This window comes from Lepidochelys kempii, chromosome 9, assembly GCF_965140265.1.
Source record: "Lepidochelys kempii isolate rLepKem1 chromosome 9, rLepKem1.hap2, whole genome shotgun sequence".
NCBI lineage: Eukaryota > Metazoa > Chordata > Testudines > Cheloniidae > Lepidochelys > Lepidochelys kempii.
The window spans coordinates 18,383,960-18,406,651 of record NC_133264.1 but is presented as its reverse complement, the minus strand read 5'-3'; the positions used below and the strand labels follow the sequence as shown (position 1 = coordinate 18,406,651).

The following is a 22,692-nucleotide window of genomic DNA, read 5'->3' as shown; positions in this document are numbered from 1 at the left end:
GTTTCCACCTGCAAACCGACCATGCTGCACTGAAGTGGCTTCACACCGTCAAGGAAACTAACAAAAAACTTCTTCGGTGGAGTTTAGCTCTCCAAGATTTTGATTTCGACATCCAACACATCTCAGGAGCTTCTAACAAAGTGGCTGATGCACTCTCCCGTGAAAGTTTCCCAGAATCAACTGGTTAAAATCGTCCTTGAGATGTGGAAAATATTGTTAGTCTTTATGTACTTGGTAGTATATTTAGAGATGCATGTGTCTTATTAACTCTGTTAAGGGTTTGGGTCTGTAGTCACCTAGGCAAATTGGTGAGGCTTTTTACCAAACCTTGTCCAGGAAGTGGGGTGCAAGGTTGCCACCATGTCAAGGTTCCTCCCCCACTCTGAACTCTAGGGTACAGATGTGGGGACCTGCATGAAAAACCTCCTAAGCTTATCTTTACCAGCTTAGGTCAAAACTTCCCCAAGGTACAAAATATTCCACCCGTTGTCCTTGGACTGGCCGCTACCACCACCAAACTAATACTAGTTACTGGGGAAGAGCTGTTTGGACGCATCCTTCCCCCCAAAATACTTCCCAAAACCTTGCACCCCACTTCCTGGACAAGGTTTGGTAAGAAGCCTCACCAATTTGCCTAGGTGACCACAGACCCAAATCCTTGGATCTGAGAACAATGAAAAAGCATTCAGTTTCTTACAAGTATCTGGAAGCTGCTGTAGCATTGAGGTGGAGGAAGGAGAACCAGACCACATAACTCGATACTTAACCATTCAGACAGGTCTGGTTAGAAAAGGGCTTCTCAAACTTTTCAAATCTTAATAGAAAGAGTATCTCATGGACCAACCCCTCCTTGCCTTTCATGATCACACAGTCTGTCTCTCCTTCCATTTTTGCTAGCAAAGGTTTCCTAGTATTACTTTTCCATGTATGGAACTTGGAAATATTGATGTAGTTTTAGTTCTCTTTAGTGGTAACTATGTTGTCCTTTTTGAAAATAAATTCTCACACTGTCTATTTTTACTCTTCATTCCATCCACCCCACCCATGTGTTCTGTGTCTGTCAACCGGAAACAAAGTGAACAAGCAACTTGTGACCAGCTTACCTATATGCAGACCACCAGCAAGTGCTCCGGACACTATGAATTGTTCACAGTTTGGGAACTTATGACTATGTCTTTACTGCCAAAAATGGTGGATATTTTTACAGCAAGGTAACTAACAAGTTAGCATTCTCACTTTAAAATCTTAGTGGAGACAAGGCACAGTTAGTTACTGCCTCACTGTATCTACATGAGGTCAACATTATACTATCCCTCACCTTCTTATATCTGAGTAAAAACTAGAGTCATCTCCACTAGCATTTTATAGCAAGATAGCTAACTCACAATTTTCTCACGGCAAAAAACACACCTTTTGGCAGTGAAGACATAGCAGTCTAAGTGTTATTAGATCATTAGTACAATATCATTAACTGGAAGGGATAAGATAGAGACCCCAGCAACAAATTGCTGACAAGAGAGAGCATATCAGAGATTAATATGAGAGAAATTGTAAGAGTGCCTGTAAAAAAACACAAAAACATCTATTGTATCACTAACACCACTAGAGTCCTCTTTTGTCCCATAATGCAATGAAAATGATCTTCTCTGGTGGCATGCTAGGGTAACAATCATGCTAAAGCATTAGTTCTCAAAGTACAACAAAAGTGGACAGAGTATTGTCTGAAAATTAATATAAGATCTTTCCATCAGAGGATAAGATCAGACTACCTCTTCGCATTCCAAGAAGCTGAGAACAGAGAGAATTAGATACATGTTGAGAAGTGACTAGATTAAGTATGTTTTAATATACACACATTACAAAGAAATCTTGTTGTTAGTCATCTTAGTATAGGCTCTACAAGGAACACAAAATCATTCTGTCTTTGTGAAGTCAGAAAATCAGCTACTAAGCAAATAACATTTTTATTCTGAAATTTCAAACTTCTTCATGCTCTAGCATTGAAAGAATGAAAAGGAAAAACAGCAAGTTTGGCTGCAATAATGATCAGACTTTAATTTTAGAACATTACATTTTTTCTGCCTTTGTTATGATTATAGTGACTCCATATCTCTTCTCCTTGTGTTCTGAATGTCAGGATTTGCCAGTCTTCCCATAAACACAATTGAACCTAGAAATTGAAAGAATATTACATATGTTTGCTGGTAAGCATTAGTGTGGATTTCAGTACCAATTATTAAGAATAAGAACATAACTTTTTTTCATCTATTCCTACTTTTCTCTGTCAATAGAAAATATGTCAGAGTTAAATGTAGTGACACAAACAACATTAAATTCTATTCCCCTATCTGGCCAAACTGATCCTGCAAGCCCTTATTATTTGTACGAAGAAGAAATCCTATGCTAAACATATAAAATTTCATTTATATCTAAGCTACAATTGTATGGCTTGGAATACTTAAGATACACTATTTTGTATCATACTTTCTTTGCATGTACAGTATGGTGTATGTGTAGTTCTGTAACGGCGATTGCTTTTTTTCTTGTGTACCAGAGATTTTATTATGGTCAGTTGTGGTAGAAAGAACGAGGAGTACTTGTGGCACCATAGAGACTATGTAGTTGGGTGGTCACCTCGCTCCGGCCCTGAAGGGGTTAAAACAGCCCTGGGAGAGGGCTGCCCTGGGGAGCCAATACTAAACGTAGCCGTGGAAAGGGCTGTGGCTTGGAAAAGGAGTGAAAGCACCTGAGTAGTTAGCCACAAGTGTGGCCAGCTCAATTAGGGCTCAGCTGGCCCTGATAAGAGGGCTGAGGTCCAGGAGCAGAAGGAGTCTCACTCTGGCCCTGGGAGCAAGCTACCTAGAGCAGAGCAATAGAAAAGGGCAAAGGGAGCTGGGGACCTGCAGGCCTTGGTGAAGGCCTACAAACGTACTGGGGCTACAGAGGTACAGCCTGGGAATAGGCAGAAGCAACTTCTCCAACCTCCTTGCCAATGATGAGTGGCCATGACAGACTGTAGTCTGCCCCAGTGAGCAGGGGCTAGATGAGGACTGGCAGTAGCCACTGAGGCAAGGTGGGAATAGAGGGTTGGAGGGGAGACCTAGAGTGTGGGGGCACTGCCAGGGAGCAGCACCCCAAGGTAAAGGGGCACTGGGGTCCAGGAGGGACATGGGGTGGGGAGGGCAGTGGCAGGTGAGACACTGGCCTGCAGAGGGCGCTCAAAAGCTGGAAAAGAGCGACCTCCCAGATGACCAGTAGGAGGTGCTGTGTCGGTGAGTCGTCCCATCACTACAGATTAAAACCCACTTCATCAGATGCATGGAGTGGAAAACACGGTAGGTTGGTCAAACGTGAAAAGATGGGGGTTGCCATACCAACCTTAACCAGACAAATCAATTAAGGTGGGCTTTTATCAGCAGGATTAAAAAAACCTTTGTAGTGATAATCAGGAAGGCCCATTTCAAACAGTTGACAAGAAGGTGTGAGTAACAGTAGGGGGGGAAATTAGCATGGGGAAATAGTTTTTAGTTTGTGTAATGACCTATCCACTCCCAGTCTTTATTCAAGCCTAATTTGATGGTGTCCAGTTTGGAAATTAATTCCAATTCTGCAGTGTCTCATTGGAGTCGGTTTTGTTTTGTTTTTTTGTTGAAGTGAATTCACTAACACAACTCATGGACAGGTCATGGGCAATAAAAAAATTCACGGAAGCCCATGACCTGTCTGAGTTTTACTAAAAATAAGGTTTGGGGGAGGGGGAGCACTAACTGCCAGGAGCTCCAGGCCCCTGCCGCCCACAGCAGCTCAGGGTTGGCATCTCAGAGCTCAAGGGCACCCGCCACCTGTGACAACTCAGATCTCTGGGGCCAGCAGCTGGGAGCTGTGAGGCCCCTGCTACCCCAGGGCATGAGGCTGAAACAGAAAATGTCACGGAGTCCTCAAAGTCGCAGAGGCCATAATTTTCATAACCTCTGTGACAAAAATCTTATCCTTACCCCTGGGTTTGACATTTTTACAGTATATGCCCTATTGTGCCTCAAGTCTCTTCCTGTTACTTGCTGACAGCTCCAATAACTCAGACTACGAAACCTAGGGAATTTTACCCCCCACACACACACACACACCGGAATAGTTTACCATTATTAAAGACTTTTTACTTTGCCTCAGGAACGAATCCCTTTGTGGTATGACCTCTTTGTGACTTCCTGCTATTGCCAAAGGCCATTTCAGTTTGACTCTAGTATTATACATAGTAAAATCCCATTTTTCTCCCCAACTGGAAATCTCTTTTTGCAGTAAAGTCACTACCCAGGACAAGTGTCAGATTCGAAATGGAAGTCTGGCTCTGGGGGAGGAAGTCTTTTCACAGAGCTGCCTCTACATCTCCTCCTCAGAGGCTACTCAAAAGGCATTGGTTCTCAGCCATGGCAGACCCTGCTTCCTTGACATTTATAAAACATTAAGTTGTTATGCAGTGTGCTGTGTGCTTAAACTTTTTAAAAACCCAGATAGTAGTCCATTAGTAAGAGGTCATATCTTTCCCATTTAATTAGAGATGTTTACCAAAAATCCCATGTAGATTCACTGGTTCTTTTGCATGTGAATTCACTGAAGATTTACAACTTAGATAACTTATCTTGGATTACAGCATTCATATAAGGCCAGAAAAGGTCCTCTCTTCACATTGCCCAGTTAGGCTGTGTCTGTATTTAGCATTTTTGTCCCCATGCTATTCAGTGTTGTGATACAATGTTATTTATCCAGACTCTTATCTCACACAGCAATTTATTCTCCTGGTCTCAATAGGGTTTTTTTATCTTCACAATCGCCATGGCTTTTCCTGTTGGCCATCCGTCTCAAATTACTCTCTCAAGTTGATCTAAGGTTGGGTCATTTATTTATTTAATTTTTATTTTTGCACATTTGAGCATCTCTAATTTTATTTTTAAATGGAAATATCTGACTGAGTTATTTACATATTCAGATTCTTCTCCCAGCAGTCTCTGGTTTTCACTATTTATGGGAGTCCTTGAAGCTCTTTTTTACCAGTGCTATATGTACTGTATATTCAAGAGATTGAACCTAATTTGCTGATGTCTGACATGGTTCAGAGTTAGAGAAGGTTAATACTCCTGTTACATGTCTGGGACTGGTGTTCATTAACTGTGATGGCTACTGTTCTCCTATCACTCCACATCACTGTAATATCTGAACGCCTTTCTTTAGAGCATTAAGTGACATAATTAACCTCTGTCATGTGTAATTTATTCTCTCTCTCATCTTCTCTCCAGGATGAGTGTTCAGACAAATCGTATGTGGGAAGGGCAGTATAGCAGCCTCCAGGAAAGGGGATTATTTCATCAGAAGACAGGGAATTGATACAAATATTCCAAAATAATAATTTGGCCCATACATCCTATTTAGGTCAGGCATGAATCAGGCCTATATTGGTCTTCAAATGCCTATCATTATGACAGATTTCCTGAAACTCCTTTCCAAAGTTGCTATAACAAACTACTGATTGTGTAATTGTTAAAAATAACAGTAATTTTCCCTCTTTTATGGCAGCCATTACCATCTCCTATAAATGAGTTGTCACTCATCTTAGATACTCCTTTAATTAGAGATTTAGTTTTGACATTTTAATTTCGGCGCAGATTGTAAAACAGTAGAGATTTTCATTAAACACATTGTTTTTAAAAAGTTATAGCTTAAAAAAAAAAAGAGGAATTTTCCCCTGGTATTCCCTGCCCCACACACTTTTGTGTGCTGATTGCCATCACATGGCTCTGTAATACAAAATAACCAATAACTGCTGCCATGTGGTAATGAAATCAAAAAGGTTTATTTTGAATGTTATGATTTCCCATTGCATCAATGCCACATGCTTCTTTGATTCATGAGGTTTATGAAATGTATTTGTTCTAAGGAATTTGCACTATCTAAAGGTTAAAATCAAAACTGGTCTTCCTCAATTGACTCCTATGCATAGGTGGGATGGATACATGGTCTTAGCTTTGAATATTTCTGGAAAATAAGTGCTCTGTTTATTTGGAAGGGGTTTAAAGGATCTTAGTTCAGCAGAATCATTTATGATGACCAGTAGAAAGGAAAAAATAAAGAAAAATGATGATGTGAAAAGAACTAAAGCTAAAATATTAACGCAAGAAGCTGACCTAAAACTTCTGCTGGGACCTACTACCTATAGAATTATGGAGTCTATTACTAGCAAAAAATAAAACATTCTTAAAACCAAACTGATTTCACATAACTTCAAAACAATAGTTTGACACAAAGCTTATCTAAAAGATACTTATGGATTCTGTCATGCCCAACTTTTAAATAACTATATTAGCCTCCATGAACAAACTTTCCTCCAAAATCATTAGAATATGGGTGCCACATTCATTCTGTGGAAATGGCTGAATTACATTTTTTTTTTAAATTAATACTTAGGTCAGGGCTACAAAGCTTGGGCAATATCCTGCTCTCAATCAACACATGTATGTCTAGAAGTTTTGCAAAGGGGAAAAATATGGTACTTAGGTAGTAACTAATATTTTAGTTAGCAAAGTTAGACGTTGCATTCAGTACCACTTGATTGGTGGAGAATGAAAATAATGTTTAGGACTACCATAAATTCAGCTCTTTATTGGGTTCTGTGTACAGAACAGTATCTGTTCTCTGAGCCCCTACCCGTGGGGGGGGGGAGGGAGGTAGAGAGCTCAGAGGACAAGCATTAAGAGACAGGAAATGAAGTGAAAGCACCACATACTCCACTGCTTATAGCAGTGTACTTTTAAAATTGATGTGAATATGAAGTAGAATGCCAACTGCCTTTGTCCAGTCCTCCTATATTGATCCCTGCCTACATCCAACCACTATATTTCTGCTGAAGTGATCAGCAGTTAAATAGTTAATGTTGATATTTATTATCCTACTGAGGTGAAGGGGATACTTTTTGGCTATACTAGGCCAAATTCTGCTCTGTTATGCTGCTGCTAATTGACATCAGCAGTGTTGTCAGCTTTCGTGTGATGGGGTTTACAAACCCCTCACTAAGGTGGAGGCAGGGGAAAGGCTGGAGCAGTACTGAACCAGGAAAGAGCTGCCTCTCGGGCACTGCCAAGCATTTGTTTGGGGAAATTAGCACTATAAAAAGAGCTCCAGCAACTCAGGCGGAGGGGAGGAGAGAAATCATTTCCAGGAGGAGGAGCTTTTACTGAGGAGGTCTTGCAATGAATCTTTCTCCCACTTCTTTGAGACATCATCCAAGAGGCAGGGAGAACCATGTACAGGGCACCAAAGGGTTGCCTGCGTGCGTCAGCCCTGAGACTCAGGGTTTCGAGCAAAGGACTGTAATCAAACAGCAGCCACGCCCCAAACTGAGACATCAGGTGGGGTAAGGAGTGGCCCACAGTAAGGTGAACAAGAGGTGGGCAAAGCATAGGTCAGCCTGAGCTGTCTCACTTGGCTAGAATCTGGAGGAGTGAGAGACTGGGTCCCCTTACCCACATAAGATTCACCTATGCCTTGCCCTGAGACGGGCAGGACTAGGGAGTTACTGATAAGAAAGCTGACCCCTCTGAACCCTGTCCCTGACACATTGAACTAAAAAAGAGACTAAAGCAGCAGGCCCTGACCAGTAGACGTGCTGGCTGAATGGACAACCATACTAAATCTCACAATCTTATTGTGACATTGGGTGTTTTCCTACCTGTCAATGGAGCTGAAGCTAGCAAGATGGCTGCCACTTCCCTACAGCCTATCTGCATGTGGAAGGGAAGCTGCCCTGAATAAAATTGGCTTCCACCTCCCACTGTTTTCAGAGAGATTGAAGCTAGGCCTACCAGCATAATGGCTGCTCATCTAAGGTTCAGTGGGGCTCAACAGGACATAAGGACTGTCAGGAGCAGAGAACAGGTAAAGAAAGTAGAAATTCTGAAGAATTTTCAACCAGTGTGGGGTCTGGATTAATAGATTAAAGCCACATCAGGCTGTCAGGCCTGGAGTTTGAAACACATATGTGAGAAGATAAAATGAAGACAGAGAATGGTCTGAATGTGAATATATATGAAATTTACAGGCCTTGTTAAAGAGACACAAATTCAAACCAACAGATTTCCTTATTAATAGTACTTAGTTTTCTTTTTACTGTTTTTCTTTTTGCATTTCACTTATCTTAGATAATGGTCAGACTATGCAGTGTTGTTGTAGCTGTGTTGGTCCTAGGATATTATAAATACAGTATAGGTGAGGTAATATCTTTTATTGAACCAACTTCTGTTGGTAAGAGGGAATCTTTCGAGCTTACACAAGAAGCTTGTCTCTCTCTCTCCAGCAGAAGTTGGTCCAATAAAAGATATTACCTCACTCACCTTGTTTCTCTAATAGTCAGACTAATCAGTTTCACTTTTATTTGTAATGAGAAGTTTCATAGTCCATTTCACTTCCTTGTTCCCCCACACTAGTACAATGTGCGGTCCTGGTTGGGTTGCAGACACTGCCCAGGAATGTTTAAATACAAACAAGAACATTTTTTCTTAATTTTATTTTCCATATTTTCCCCACAAAAGCCACATTTTGGGCTAGTGCTATCTGACACGTATCCCTTTGAAAAATCCCAGGAGAGGGAGTGTAATTGCAATAACTTACCTGTTGGATTATGTTTCAGGATAAATAGGAATGGGCGGTTAGCCACAAACTGGTTATGTGACATGCTCATGATCGCTGCCATCTGCGTGCCTACAAACACAAAGCAATAGACTTTCTGTTAGGGATAAATCCTCTGCCCAACACAAAGCCTAAGCAGAAGGTCTGGGTGCTGGAGGAGTGTCTTTGGGGTAAAGAAGGCATCCTCCCCGCAAGCCAAGGAAGCTGCTAAGAAGCCACCCTGTGTGGAGCGGGGGAACGGAGCTACCTGAGGCCAGTGACTGAAACAGGTTATTTTCTAATGTCCAGGGGATTGAATGAGTCACTGTGCAGGGAGCATAAGCAAAGCTAGCCTCTGCACCATACAGCCAGTCACCTCCCCCCAGCATAAAGGAACCACACCCATTCTGGTACCAGAGGCCTTCTGTGGCCATGGAGATTGGCTGTATATGGTCCATGGGCTGGATTTCTACATCACAGATTAGAAATATTAGTCATTCTTACGGAAGAGATTTTGCTATAACAGATCAGACTGTTGTCCCATTATGTCAGGTGTCTAGTATATGGTGTAGTAAGGAGAAGTGATAAATCTATGTACAATGCCTTTCACGGAGACACACACACACACACTGGATGAACTGCTGTTCTTGATTACCAAATGACAAACGTATTTTAACTGGATTTTTTCTTTAGTTACAAATCATAAAGACAACTGCACAATTACAAGAACAAATCACTCCTCTATTATACAGCTGCTTTGTAATATGACATTTTCTTTGAGGACTTAGCACAAACTATTAAGATAATAACCTGCTGGATATATCTTGAGACTTTACCTTCTTCAGCTCAAGATGTGGCATTTCATTTTAAAACTCATCTGAATAGAATATTGTAACTATATTCTTTAACTATAGTTATTATCTTCCTAGCAGGCATCTGTCAAACTGAAAGCTTAAAATGGCTCATTTAAGCAGTGATATATGTGCTCAAGAACAATGGTTCACCACTGAAAATGGGCTGGTTAAGAATTAAGATATGATACTGCAAGGCTGTCATTAAAATAAAATCAGGTTATCTTCTGTTTCATATTAACATCCTTGCTAGATACAGTAAATCATCTCCATTACAAAGGGCTTCATAAGCAGCCAATATGGAATTTTGCCACTCCTAAAAGCTAGAGCAGAAATTATCATAAAGACAAGATGAACTTTTTCATGCAGTGTAATACAACTTCTGTGCCAACAGGCTGGGCACAGCAGTCTAGCACTTGTTACTATGTGAGGGAGCAGAATTCAAATCCTTTGCTCCTGGGTCAGCAGCAACTGGGAAAATTGAGAAGACCGAGAACTCAACCTTTGCAGAACAGAGCCTTTTATCACTCATTAGCCACTTTGAGAGTGACGTTGATGAGCTCAGAAGGAACCATCTTCAACAGGCCTTAATAGGAGGGATGGTTGTCACAACACTGGTCATTTTGGTGGGGGTAGTTAATGATTTTGAGTTGCTTTGATACGACGATGCCCTCCTCATCACTGTAATATCTGAGCATATGCCAGTCAATAACTGTCCACCAAAATACCTAATGTTACAACAGGTTTCAGAGTAACAGCCGTGTTAGTCTGTATTCGCAAAAAGAAAAGGAGTACTTGTGGCACCTTAGAGACTAACCAATTTATTTGAGCATAAGCTTTTGTGAGCTACAGCTCACTTCATCGGATGCATACTGTGGAAAGTGTAGAAGATCTTTTTATATACACACAAAGCATGAAAAAATACCTCCTCCCACCCCACTCTCCAGTCATCCTTCTGATACAGAAAAAAGTAGATGCAAAAATTGAGAGGGGATATTTAGGCTTTAAGAAACACTTGGGAGGAACACTATGAGGAAAGAAAATGAGGACAGGAACCAAAAAACATAATAGATGGTATACTCGGTGTGGGAGCAACCTCTGACTTCCAGCAGATAGTGTTATAAGTATCATATGCACTGTGTAATTCAATTAGTGTTGTTCAATCCAGGGACAGATTATTTATTAAGTACTTAATATAGAGAACACTTTCAAGTAGCGTGTCTGGGAGCTATGAATTCATTTAATAGCTGCTAGCAAGCGGATTGCTTCCAATATTCTTCTTTACTAAGTGCTGAGTTGAGACACAATGCACCAAATTCTCCTCTCACATACATTAACAAACAGCAAGAGTAACTGCATTATGGTCCATGAAGGTACACGATGCAGAATTTGCTATTATTACCTAACTTTGTTAGCTGTGTTTTTAGTGTGTGTGTTCAAAATCCAAATCAAACATATATTAAATTAAAAACCCCTAAAAATAAATAGTCCAAGGTGTATTTTTTTCCTAGGACCTACATGACACTTAGAAAACAATTCCTGCAGAGGACACCAAATATGAAAATACAGGCTTTGACAGTAGCTTTAGCAGTCACTGCTCTACCCAACACTAGGGACGAGAGGGGTGCAGCAGTGATAATGGCCAGAGACATTGTGCCTGTGAAGGACAGACTTAATTAAAATGCTGCCAGGGCATTTGGTGGTGTGCAGAGCAGAGCACCTTATGACACACAGAGTGGAATGTATATAACTACCCAAAAGCTGACCTGGGAAAGTCTCTGCTGGTGTGGAAGGAGGCTGGGGAGATGGTAACATAGCCACACTCCAACCTCACATCGATGTTATGGGATCCGGGGCCCTGACAGTGCTATGATTCCTTATGGCTTGCATTAAAGAAGACCAAACATGAAATTCTGATTTCTCACTACACAAGGTGCATTGCACTAGATCCTTTTGTCCTTCCTCTAACCCCCTTGCACTCATGCATAGGCATGCATATTTTAAAAATTTGCTTACTTTGGGGGTAGGGACAAGGAAAACATACTGAAAATCAGAATAGGTACAGTGTCAAAAATCTGTTTAAAAACAACAATAGGGCGATGATTTTGCATGACCTGCATTGATACAAAGTTACGAATAAAAATAGTTGCGGAGTCTTTCATTTTGTAAAAGTTGCCTTAAAAATCATTTATTTTGGAAGAACAGGTGCCTTTGACTGTAAGCATACTGAAGAAAAAAATATCACCTTATAGCCAAATATGTGGGTAAAGGTTGGATTTTTTTGTCCGATTATGGGTTGAGGAATAAAGTCCAGACACACGTAAGCCTGTTGCATGGATTTTAATAATTTAATTTGAAATGGAAGAACCATGGGTGAAAAGTGCACCAAATGATTTGCATCCAAAATTTACTCAAGAGCCACTCGCATCAAGTTCAAAATACATTGGAGTGATAAGTGTTTATTCTCCTAAGCAAAGAAAATATTCACATCTTACTTGAGGATGCTGCCGCTTCACTGCCATCTTCATTTACCTCAATACAAACTTTTTGGATGGCTTTAGAAATGTGTATGTCAGATGATTCTGAAGGGGAAATATATAAATTATTACATTTTATATTGAGAGATGAAGGCTCATGCACAATGCTTAACTGTTAAAATCAGAGGACCCTTTCTATGTTCATTTCCTAGTTCCCAGCCTCAAAAAATGCATGTGCGATTTCCACCATACCCACTCTCCCATTAATGTTTGATGAGTTAAAGGGTGAAGAAACAAAGAAGCAAAGTCTAGGCTAAAGGAGAGGTACTGTATATTGAAAATATAGCATGTACACTTATCTTTAGATGCACACATATATTATTCACGTAATATAAGGAAAATGGTCTTGTCGGAACACTGGGATCTGAGAAATCTAGATCTTAAACAATATTGGGTCACGTGTGTAACGTTTTCCAGAAATTAGGAGTCCATGAACTTCAAACCTTAGATCTTCTATACATTCAAGATTACAATTCACTTGCTCCCCACATTTTAACGTGAATCTAAGAATAAGCCACCCTTGTTCTCTGATGTAGAGTGGGGGAAAAATTTTTGTGTGTGCGCACGGATGTGTGTATGCATGCACGTGCAGTTTTGCCTTGAGTATATACCAAAAAGTACATGGTTAAAAAGTGATGACAACTGAAAACAGAGATAAAAGTTTCATAATTGTAATATCAGAATTGTTAATCATTGCACCTGTTATTCCAGAAAGGTCACAGCCGCCACTAAATATCTCTGTTACATTGAGGGAGCGCAGCGTTTCTTGTAAGTTCACTGTCTGTTCTATTTTAAACCTATAGAGCGTATAGAAAAGAGACTCATATAACTATCAATATTTTCCCAGTCAATAAATGATTATCAATAGAAGCAGCAAGCCTAGTGGTTAGATCAGGAGGCAGGAAGATAGAAAATCTAGGTTATATCCCACTGCTGTGTGCTCCTGGGCAAATCATTTAACCTCTCTAATCGTTTCCTAATCGATGTAGTGAGTAAGTAGTTAAAGGCTACTTGCCCACTTACTGTAAAGTGTTCAGAGCTATACGGATGAAAAGCACCATCTAAGGGTTTCATAGTCGTACTATTACTATTTTGCACAAGGGAGACAACGTTTAAAATTATAAAGAAACCAGACATAGAGGCATTATGTGGTCGAAAACTCAAGATGTAAAGCGTCATTGAGAGCAGCTGTACTTACCAGTGGATATTAAATAGCGCAAACCTTTAATTTAACTTTAATTTGTCCATGTAGTGTTACTAAATAAAGCACCTTTTTAGATCATTGGTGGCTAAAATAACCAAATGAGGGCACACTTCCAAGCCAATGTTCACGCTCTGCTCTGCCATCCAGGAAACCTGGGTTCTCATTTTGCCAGGCTCGTTTACAAAGAGAGAGTGAAGCCGGTATAAAATGCCACCACTCATGTAAGTGAATGAAGAGTTTTGATCCGGTAGCATTTCACACCTACTTGGAACAGGTGTAAAGGTCTACACAAGGTACAAGGTAGTGGAAAATCAGGTCCAATCTGATCCTCTGTTCACTGACACGAATGACAAAATTCCCATTGACTTAAGTGGGAGCAGAATCAGGGCCTGTCGTCAGTAGGCTTTCTTGACTATTTTTGTATTTAATCCCTAATGCTTCCATAACGGAAGATTAGATGGGATAATGAAAAATAAGAATATTGAGAAGTACATTACACACCTAGGGAGGCTTATTTCTACGTCTTCCTCTTGTGTTTCAGCAAACCAGTTTTTTATCAGCTGAGTTGTAATTAGGTTTTCTACTTCTTCTATAGTTACATCTTCTGAAGGAAGTGTTAAAACTAAGCTGAACTCCTTCCCTTTGTAAGATAATTCCAACACCTGGTAGCTCACATTATTGTCAGAAAAATAACCTAGAATAAATACAAAACCATGGGCTTCAGTAAGAAAACTGCAACCACTAAGACAATATATATGATTTTATGGTCACGACACAGACATGCATATTTTACATTACCAAACTTTGTTCTCAGCTGAAGATGCATCATTGGTATCTTAGTTACAGAACCATCTCTCTTAGTAAAATCCATCTCCTGGGTAGCTTCTGGTCTGAACTTCTGTGTCCAGTCTCCTTTGAAGTAAATAGCGTTCACCAGAATAAGCCTAGTAAGGGGACCAAATTCTTCACTTGAAACAATATTTTTTATTTTGCCTATGGGGGGGAAAAAAGGACATGAGCAAAATATTCAGATGCTATAAACGCCAGTTAGTCTATCTTAAACGCAATTAAAATGAGCATGCATGTAATATACAGGCTGTGATTTTAAAGATTCCCTGTTACAACAACACTCTGGAAAAAAAGGCTGTTGCACTCTGACATTAGAGAATAGTTTGTCATTATACTTTTGTCCCAGTGAAGTGAATGGGATTTTGCCATTGACATAAATGGGAACCAGAGCATGTTCATTATGTTAGGACGGTTTTGTGTATAATACGGAATATAATACTTTCCTGCAGAGTTCCAGATTATTTTGATATTATCACAGAGCTCTGCTCCAGAATGCAGGATTTATTTTTCAATGAACTTTCATCTTTCCCTTATAAAGAAAACCTTCATGTTATGAATCGAGTGTAAGCGATGTAAGGATGTCTATCTGAGTCCGCAGACAACATTATCTAAAAGGAGGTGTTAACAATGACATCTGGGTAATTTAATTGCTTGTTATTTTAGCAGAAATATCAAGCTAATCATAGAATCATAGAATATCAGGGTTGGAAGGGACCCCAGAAGGTCATCTAGTCCAACCCCCTGCTCAAAGCAGGACCAATTCCCAGTTAAATCATCCCAGCCAGGGCTTTGTCAAGCCTGACCTTAAAAACCTCTAAGGAAGGAGATTCTACCACCTCCCTAGGTAACACATTCCAGTGTTTCACCACCCTTAGTGAAAAAGTTTTTCCTAATATCCAATCTAAACCTCCCCCACTGCAACTTGAATGGGCTTCTCCACTGTTGTTGAATGGAGCAGCAGATATTAGGATGGGTACAGTGGGGCAGATAGTTGGTGTCAATAGTTGCTTTGGCAAGGAATGAGCCGTTCAAATGCCTTTTGCCTCCAGATTTAAAGTCAGCTCTCCACCTGTCCGAAAGGGAAAGGGGAAGAATTATCTCCTCTCCCTGGTACCAACCCGCTAAATGACTCCAGAATATCAGCAGCCTCCCCACCACTTATCACTCCTAGATACCAAAATCCCCTTTTGTCCCATACCCAGCTTCCAAAACCTCCAGCTTTCCCCTGGCAACTTCTTTGGTTCAGTTATTCGATGTCAATACAAAAATGTGCAGCACGTCAGAGTTAAAATATAGGAGCAGCATAAAATAAATGGAACATTATCAAACAGAATAACACACAGTATACTATATTAATTGGTGAAGGAAGGTCAGAGAGGGCTTATAGGCAGAGTTACATAATTCTGTGGACCCTGTTGTAAAATTAAGCCTGAACGTTTCACATTGGACATGGGGCTTTGGTGTCTAGCTTCTATATTTACTTGGAGTATCAGAGTTTATTTAGCAGCTGTATAGTGTTCTGAAAAGTAATAGATTTTACTAACATGTATTAATGATTTACAGTAAATGTGAGAAATGGAGCACTTGTTATTAACAAATTAAATAATCATCTACTTGGCAAGGAGTGATGATTTCCAGCGTCCCAAAACCTATAGCTGTGTAAAAATGCCATACTAAATAATTTTATGAAAAAATGCTTCACATGACTGTGAATCAAAAGAAGATCATTAGAGTTAGCAAACAGCCTGGTATTTTTCTCTTTTTAAGGGCTAGTTGCTGGTCTTAATAACAGGCTATATTGGAAAGAAGGTACTAACTTCCAGATTCCTTCTTGCAAAGTCTCATATCTGTCACAGATCAATGATACAACCACCAACCCGTTCTATGTATTTTCGGGCATTAAAGGGGAAGAACTTAACTAGCAAACAGTGATTTTATGAAAGCTGTAGAGAGAGTTTACCATCTGTTTTGTTTTCTACCCAGGTTCTTATGGCCTCTGTGCAAGCTTGTGTGTCTTGGAAATTCACCAGTTTTATAGCAGTCTGAAAAAATTTCTTGTTGCTATGGAGATACTGTTCTTTTACAATGAATCCTTCTTGAAGGTAGAGGGCATTGGCAAGATTAAATGTAAATTCTTTCTTTTCTGTGGTGACAGAGAAAAGTGTCTGGAGCAGAGAGAATTCTTCACCTAAGGAAAATAAATGTTAATAGTAGCATCTTCACTTGAAGAACATAAAGCAGCTGTGTAATAGCATCATTCTCCATATACAAAATGCATTCCATAATCTCCTGAAGGTTCAGGTGCAGTACAACTAAGGCTGCTTTTGAAAATGAGCTGCAATATTCTGATTGTTTCCTTTATGCTGCATGTACATTTGGAAAAAAAACAGAAGATTCAGAGACTCTCCCCACCACCACCCCATCCCCAGAATACAGGCCCTTTCTACCCAAGTTACCTTGTAAAGGTGTAACTGGTAAGGTGATTAGATATTTGTCATAAATATAAAGGGAAGGGTAAACCCCTTTGAAATCCCTCCTGGCCAGGGGAAAGCTCCTCTCACCTGTAAAGGGTTAAGAAGCTAAAGGTAACCTCGCTGGCACCTGACTAAAATGACCAATGAGGAGACAAGATACTTTCAAAAGCTGGGAGGAGGGAGAGAAACAAAGGGTCTGTGTGTCTGTCTATAGTCTATCTTTGTCGGGGATAGACCAGGAATGGAGTCTTAGAACTTTTAGTAAGTAATCTAGCTAGGTATGTGTTAGATTATGATTTCTTTAAATGGCTGAGAAAAGAACTGTGCTGAATAGAATAACTATTTCTGTCTGTATATCTTTTTTGTAACTTAAGGTTTTGCCTAGAGGGGTTCTCTATGTTTTTGAATCTAATTACCCTGTAAGATATCTATCATCCTGATTTTACAGGGGGGATTTCTTTATTTCTATTTGCTTCTATTTTTATTAAAAGTCTTCTTGTAAGAAAACTGAATGCTTTTTCATTGTTCTCAGATCCAAGGGTTTGGGTCTGTGGTCACCTATGCAAATTGGTGAGGCTTTTTATCCAACATTTCCCAGGAAAGGGGGGGTTCAAGTGTTGGGAGGATTGTTCATTGTTCTTAAGATCCAAGGGTCTGGGTCTGTAGTCACCTAGGCAAATCGGTGAGGCTTTTTACCAAACCTTGTCCAGGAAGTGGGGTGCAAGGTTTTGGGAAGTATTTTGGGGGGAAAGACGCGTCCAAACAGCTCTTCCCCAGTAACCAGTATTAGTTTGGTGGTGGTAGCGGCCAATCCAAGGACAAAGGGTGAAATATTTTGTACCTTGGGGAAGTTTTGACCTAAGCTGGTAAAGATAAGCTTAGGAGGTTTTTCATGCAGGTCCCCACATCTGTACCCTAGAGTTCAGAGTGGGGGAGGAACCTTGACAATATTCTTCAAAACTGTCAGTGGTTTTAAAACCAGTCTTCTTCCAACCATCCCTGTCAGTGTCGTAAAAGAATGTTTTTGTGGCACAAGCCACCTGCAGATGCAGGGAAGTAAACTACAACAAAAGGGTTCAAGACTGGAAAACCCTAAGGGGGCAAATGCTACCCCCACAAAGTTCAATTCTGAAAGTGACAGGGATTGCTTGTTGAAGGAGTGGGGGTAGAGAGAGAGAAGTAGGAACTCCTCTTGTTCTCTCCCACACTCAAAACTCTCCTATGCATACCTCCTTCACACCCCACTGAAACCATTCTCTCTCCTGGTCCTCTTGAGTGAAAGGTATAAACATATTCTATACAAGGAACAACATGCATTAGCCTACACATACAAGATTAATTCACATCACCAGCTTTAGTGCAGAGACAGATTATGCCTCTCCTTACTCTCACTGGGTGTACCTTACTCCACAAGCAGGGCTAGTGAAATCAGTGGGATTATACCTAGAGTAAGGTACTACTCAGTGTGAGTAAGGGTGGCAAAGTCTGGATCTTTTAACCTATGTCCTCTTTCAGAGGATAATATTGAATAAGCAAAGCATGAACTAAATATATTTTAAGACAGGGTGAATGAATCTCACTGGTGCACTAATTAAATAGATACTATGAGTTGAGTATTCCAAGTGTCTGACTCTGTATGGCTTTCAGCATTGGTAACATGTCTGATAGAGAAGATTTTTGAAGTCACTTGCACATGCTCAGGCTAACCTTATCTTTGAAAGACACCCTGGGGGAGGATAACGGGTCACCCCTACCGAGTGTAGTTACACTTTAAAATGCACAATGTACTGATTACATGTTTGATTTTTTATAGTTCCCAGGCCAAATAAATTCCTGAAGTAACTCCACTGAAGTCACTTATTATAACAGGGCTGAATTTTGGCCTCAAGGATTCATTTAACTCTATAATTTAATGCACTGCAAGCTGCATTTTTTTACAGGTATCTTCCCTTTTATGTCCCAGGTTTATCTCATTCTATTCCTCTCCTGTTGTGTCACATCTTTTAACAACACGGAGATATGAAATCCATTCAGTGTTGTAACCACCCACTCTAACTAGTTTCTGTTAGTGCCATATTGCATTGCATAGGCATTTTGGAAACATCCCTTTCTGCCAGTGACTGGCAGCATGACACATAGCAGAGGTCAGAGACTTGATTTTCTAAGTAACTTGTCTGTTTAAATATTTTCTAAAAAAATTAAAATGGTTAATAATCATCTTCTTGAATGAATGGATTTATGTCATGCACTGAAGATCTACAAATGTAGCTATAAATGCCCAGCTGTCCCTTGATAAGTCATTATTCTTGGGAGTCTATGGGAAAAGACCATTGTACCAAACAAAGTGCTGCAAAGTAATGTTAAAAATGTCCTTTGCACATTGGATTTGATCTGCAGATCAATGATCTCTATTAGGACAGATTGCATTAAAACTATTCAAAGCAATTAAAATGGACTTACTACATTTCCTGGAACCTGTAATTGAACATGGGCTTCAATTATTTCTACTTCTAGCTGTTAAGAATGCAGTGTTTTTTGTACAAAATGTACACATTTTAAAATCATTTAGCCAACAAATTTTTGTAAGTCTTTTTCACTGTAGAATTACCTACTGTAGGGTTATTTTTGAAACTTGTAATGACTTTCCTATTACTTTTCATTAAGATGATATTAAATATAAATAAGGAAGTGGAGGCCAGGGGTGAGTGGCTGGAGTTGACTTCTTATACCCCATAGGCCAGATTCTGATACTCTTAACTCATGTTTGGGAGCACTGCCCTCCGTAAGTAGTCTCAAGACTTCAACGGGACGATTAATGGATAAGGTGCTATGCAAATTGTATATATAAAATGTATTAGGCCCTACCAAATTCACGGTCCATTTTGGTCAATTTCACAGTCATAGGATTTTTAAAAATCACAAATTTCATTATTTCAGATATTTAAATCTGAAATTTCACGGTGTTGTAACTGTAGGGGTCCTGACCCAAAAGGCAGTCGTGGTGGGAGGGGGGGTTGCAAGGTTATTGTAGGGGGGTACACTCTTACTTCTGTGCTACAAATGGCAGCGGCGCTGCCTTCAGAGCTAGGCAGCCAGAGAGTGGTGGCTGCTGGCCGGGAGCCCAGCTCTGAAGGCAGCATCGCTGCCAGCAGAAGCACAGAAGTAAGGATGGCATGGTATGGTATCCATGTCAGTGACTGAGCTGGCTGCTATGGAAGAACCTGTTCTGAGAACAAGAAATGTCTATGTGATCAGAAAGCAACTGAGGATCAGAGATGGTAGCTACTGGCCAATGTCCTCTACCCTGTTCTGCATCTTAGATATGTCCATTTCTGTTTTACTAGTTAGCTTCATTAGTTTGAGATTGATATTTTATTTACATTTTAAGATAAGAGAATGAGATCTAGCAAAAGGAGCTAGTGCCATGTGACAGTGATATAATCATTCAAAACCCTGACAGTCATGTCATGTGACATGAGCTGGGTACTAAATGCCACTCACCAGTGTGTTTCACCATTATTACACAGCATGAATGACAGTAGATCAAGCGATACTCACCATCTTTATTTCCTTGCAGTTTCAAAGCTTGTCTTATCTCCTTAAGTGCTTTTCCCTTTGCCCCCAACTGCACCGTTCCAAGAAGTAAAGCAACACCAAGTGGTGAGTGTATGATGTTCTCCTTTTTAAGAGAACAATGAAGAACTTGGTAGAGCTCCACTGCAAGTTGGGTAGTGCTATCAGCCATAGGATTAGAGATGGGGCTGCAAGTTAAGGACATTCCAGCTGTAATCAAGAGAAGGCTCTGAAATAAAGCACTTCTCATCGTAGCACAGTTTATTGCAGCTTTTTCCCCTCTGAATGATTGGAACTGAAATCACATTATAAAAACCAGAATAGTGATTTAACTTCATACTACCACACTTCTCTAAGAAGTTACGATAAACAGCATCTAGCTCTTTCCCGTAGTTCTATTGGTCAATTTCTTTATCTCACCCATAAACTATACACCCAGTATAAAAGAAACTTTTTAACACAAGGAAATGTTACCTTTGATCTCTAATAGAATCTTATGTAAATCATCCCGTAAATCATCCCGTAAAGTAAACTTCTATACCTGAAAAGAGGTTTAATCTTGATAAACAAAAACCTATATAAGAGTAGGTTAGCGTGAATATTTAAAGATTGTTTGCAAGTATCATTCTGTGTACCTTTGGCATGATGTATGTAGTGTTCCCATAGTAAGTTCACTGTTTACCACAGTTAGAAGTTATCCTTTAACAAGTCATAGGAAGGGAAAAGGAATGTCCTTTATTCTGTGCAATCAGTTAAGTAACTGATCCATTTAATTGATGCTAGCAACGAATATGTACACACAGCTGTATTACCACACTTGTATGTAGTAGAAAACACCATGCTGTGCTTGATTTTATCTGGGGTGGTATATACTATTCTAAATGATCTGTAGCTGTAAAATATTAATCTGAATCTATACTTCTAGCATCTTGAATTTTAGGGTGTTTGGATCTGGGATTTTGAATCATATGAGTACACTGATCAGGGATGAGCTTTCAGACCCCAAAGTGTGTTTGAATCCAGGATTTTGGTGTGGGTCGCTCTTGAATTCCAGGACAAATATTGCTTTAGAAATGTAGCCTCATAATACAAATGTACATTTGAATAGATCTGGTTTTATAAAGCACTCTAAGTCTATCAAAAAAGCATTTTACTAAATAATTAATTACATTCTGGCACAGTAATACAGCAGATATTACAAAACTCAAAATTAACTCACATGAAGCCTGAAATTCAATGGAATCCCTCCTACTCAGGAGTTACCTTGGAATTGTTAAATTCCAGATGAGCAAGCATCAAGGGCAGACAGAGAGAGGATACCTCTAACAACATCAGCATTGAGTATAAGCCTCAATCATGTTAGGAAACTAGAGATTGGAATTTCAAAGGAGTCTAAGGGATCTAGATTTTGCTACTTAGTTCAAAATCCAAAATCCACTGAAAATCACTGGGTGTTTTCCATTGACTATAATGGCTTTAAGCCCTAACATGTTAAGTTGCAGAACTATATTTTGAATTCAGTTACAATTACCCACTCCCTTCCTGTTGAAGTCACCGAAAGCACTTCTTGATTTCAATGGGAATAAGAATCAGGTCTATACTTACTGCTCTGTCCTACCTTAAGAAAGCTATAGCTTAAAGGAATTTGGATTAGGCAATAATAAAAATACCCACCTACATCATTTAAAATATTTAGTTTTATACTAATAGCAACCAGCGTTTCCTGTTCCCCAAAGCAATTTAAAGAATTAATGCATATGCTTACCCGGAAAAACAGTTTCACCTCTCTCTCCACACTTCACAGCAACACTACACTTAAAAACTGGTTTGCCTTGAAACGAAAAATAAAGAGCAACAAGGACAAGGACACTACTATGTTTATCATGAAAAGCAGCATGACTAATGTACCAAAACCCATAACAGGTGGCCACAAAGTTTATTATGAAAATTTGTCTTTCTAAAATGTGTCAATATTAATTGGGATGTCTTGCCTTGTGTAAGAAATTAATGGGGAGAACTGTGTTTCAGTTTAATGGGATGACAGCGTAACTCAGAAACATGACCTCAGTTCTAATGTGCCCTTCTGATCCTTTTAGTTTACCTTGAGAGAGTCTGTATTTGAAGCAGAACTATGGACTATGCTCCTGAATTGACCCACAGAAATAATGGTTATTTTTTCCACATGGTTTCACCTGCAAATTGCAAATACATCAGCCATTGTGGATGTATATATTTTAAGCATAGCTGAGAGGGGAAAAGGGATAAAGGGTTACATGTGTTTAGCTCCAGCCTGTAATAGAGTAGTGCAGAGCACTGGGAGGCTCTTGCCTCCACAAGGCACAGAACTGCCTGGAGTTCCCCATTGTGCTGGGGCAATGATTGGGGAAAGGCTCCTTATTCCATCCGCACACATACAGTTACATAAGGGCTGGCACAATTTTAGCCTAAACAGTTTAGTGCAGCAAGCAGTGATAAAATACTGCAACATTATATAATAGATATAAGGAATACATGACAGTGTGGTGTAGAGGTTTTAGGGTGTGTCTACACTG

General features: G+C 39.8%; 1 protein-coding gene across 5 annotated transcripts; it reads right to left on the bottom strand.

Annotated features, from left to right (window-relative positions):
- Nucleotides 1-1,889: 1,889 nt before the first annotated feature.
- On the bottom strand, nucleotides 1,890-22,016 carry SERPINI2 (serpin family I member 2). 5 transcript variants are annotated; one of them, XM_073359471.1, is made up of 9 exons: nucleotides 21,906-22,016; nucleotides 20,126-20,435; nucleotides 16,054-16,281; nucleotides 14,043-14,237; nucleotides 13,746-13,938; nucleotides 12,740-12,837; nucleotides 11,999-12,085; nucleotides 8,656-8,745; nucleotides 1,890-2,170 (listed from the first exon to the last, which is right to left on the bottom strand). In XM_073359471.1, the coding sequence occupies exons 2-9, from the start codon at nucleotides 20,388-20,390 to the stop codon at nucleotides 2,094-2,096; spliced, it is 1,233 nt and encodes a 410-aa protein (XP_073215572.1). In that variant the 5' UTR covers nucleotides 20,391-20,435; nucleotides 21,906-22,016; the 3' UTR covers nucleotides 1,890-2,093. The 5 variants fall into 5 exon arrangements, with proteins under 5 accessions (XP_073215572.1, XP_073215574.1, XP_073215571.1 ...); XM_073359473.1 differs by having other exon boundaries at nucleotides 20,126-20,328; XM_073359470.1 differs by lacking the exon at nucleotides 21,906-22,016 and adding an exon at nucleotides 20,776-20,794.
- Nucleotides 22,017-22,692: the final 676 nt, after the last annotated feature.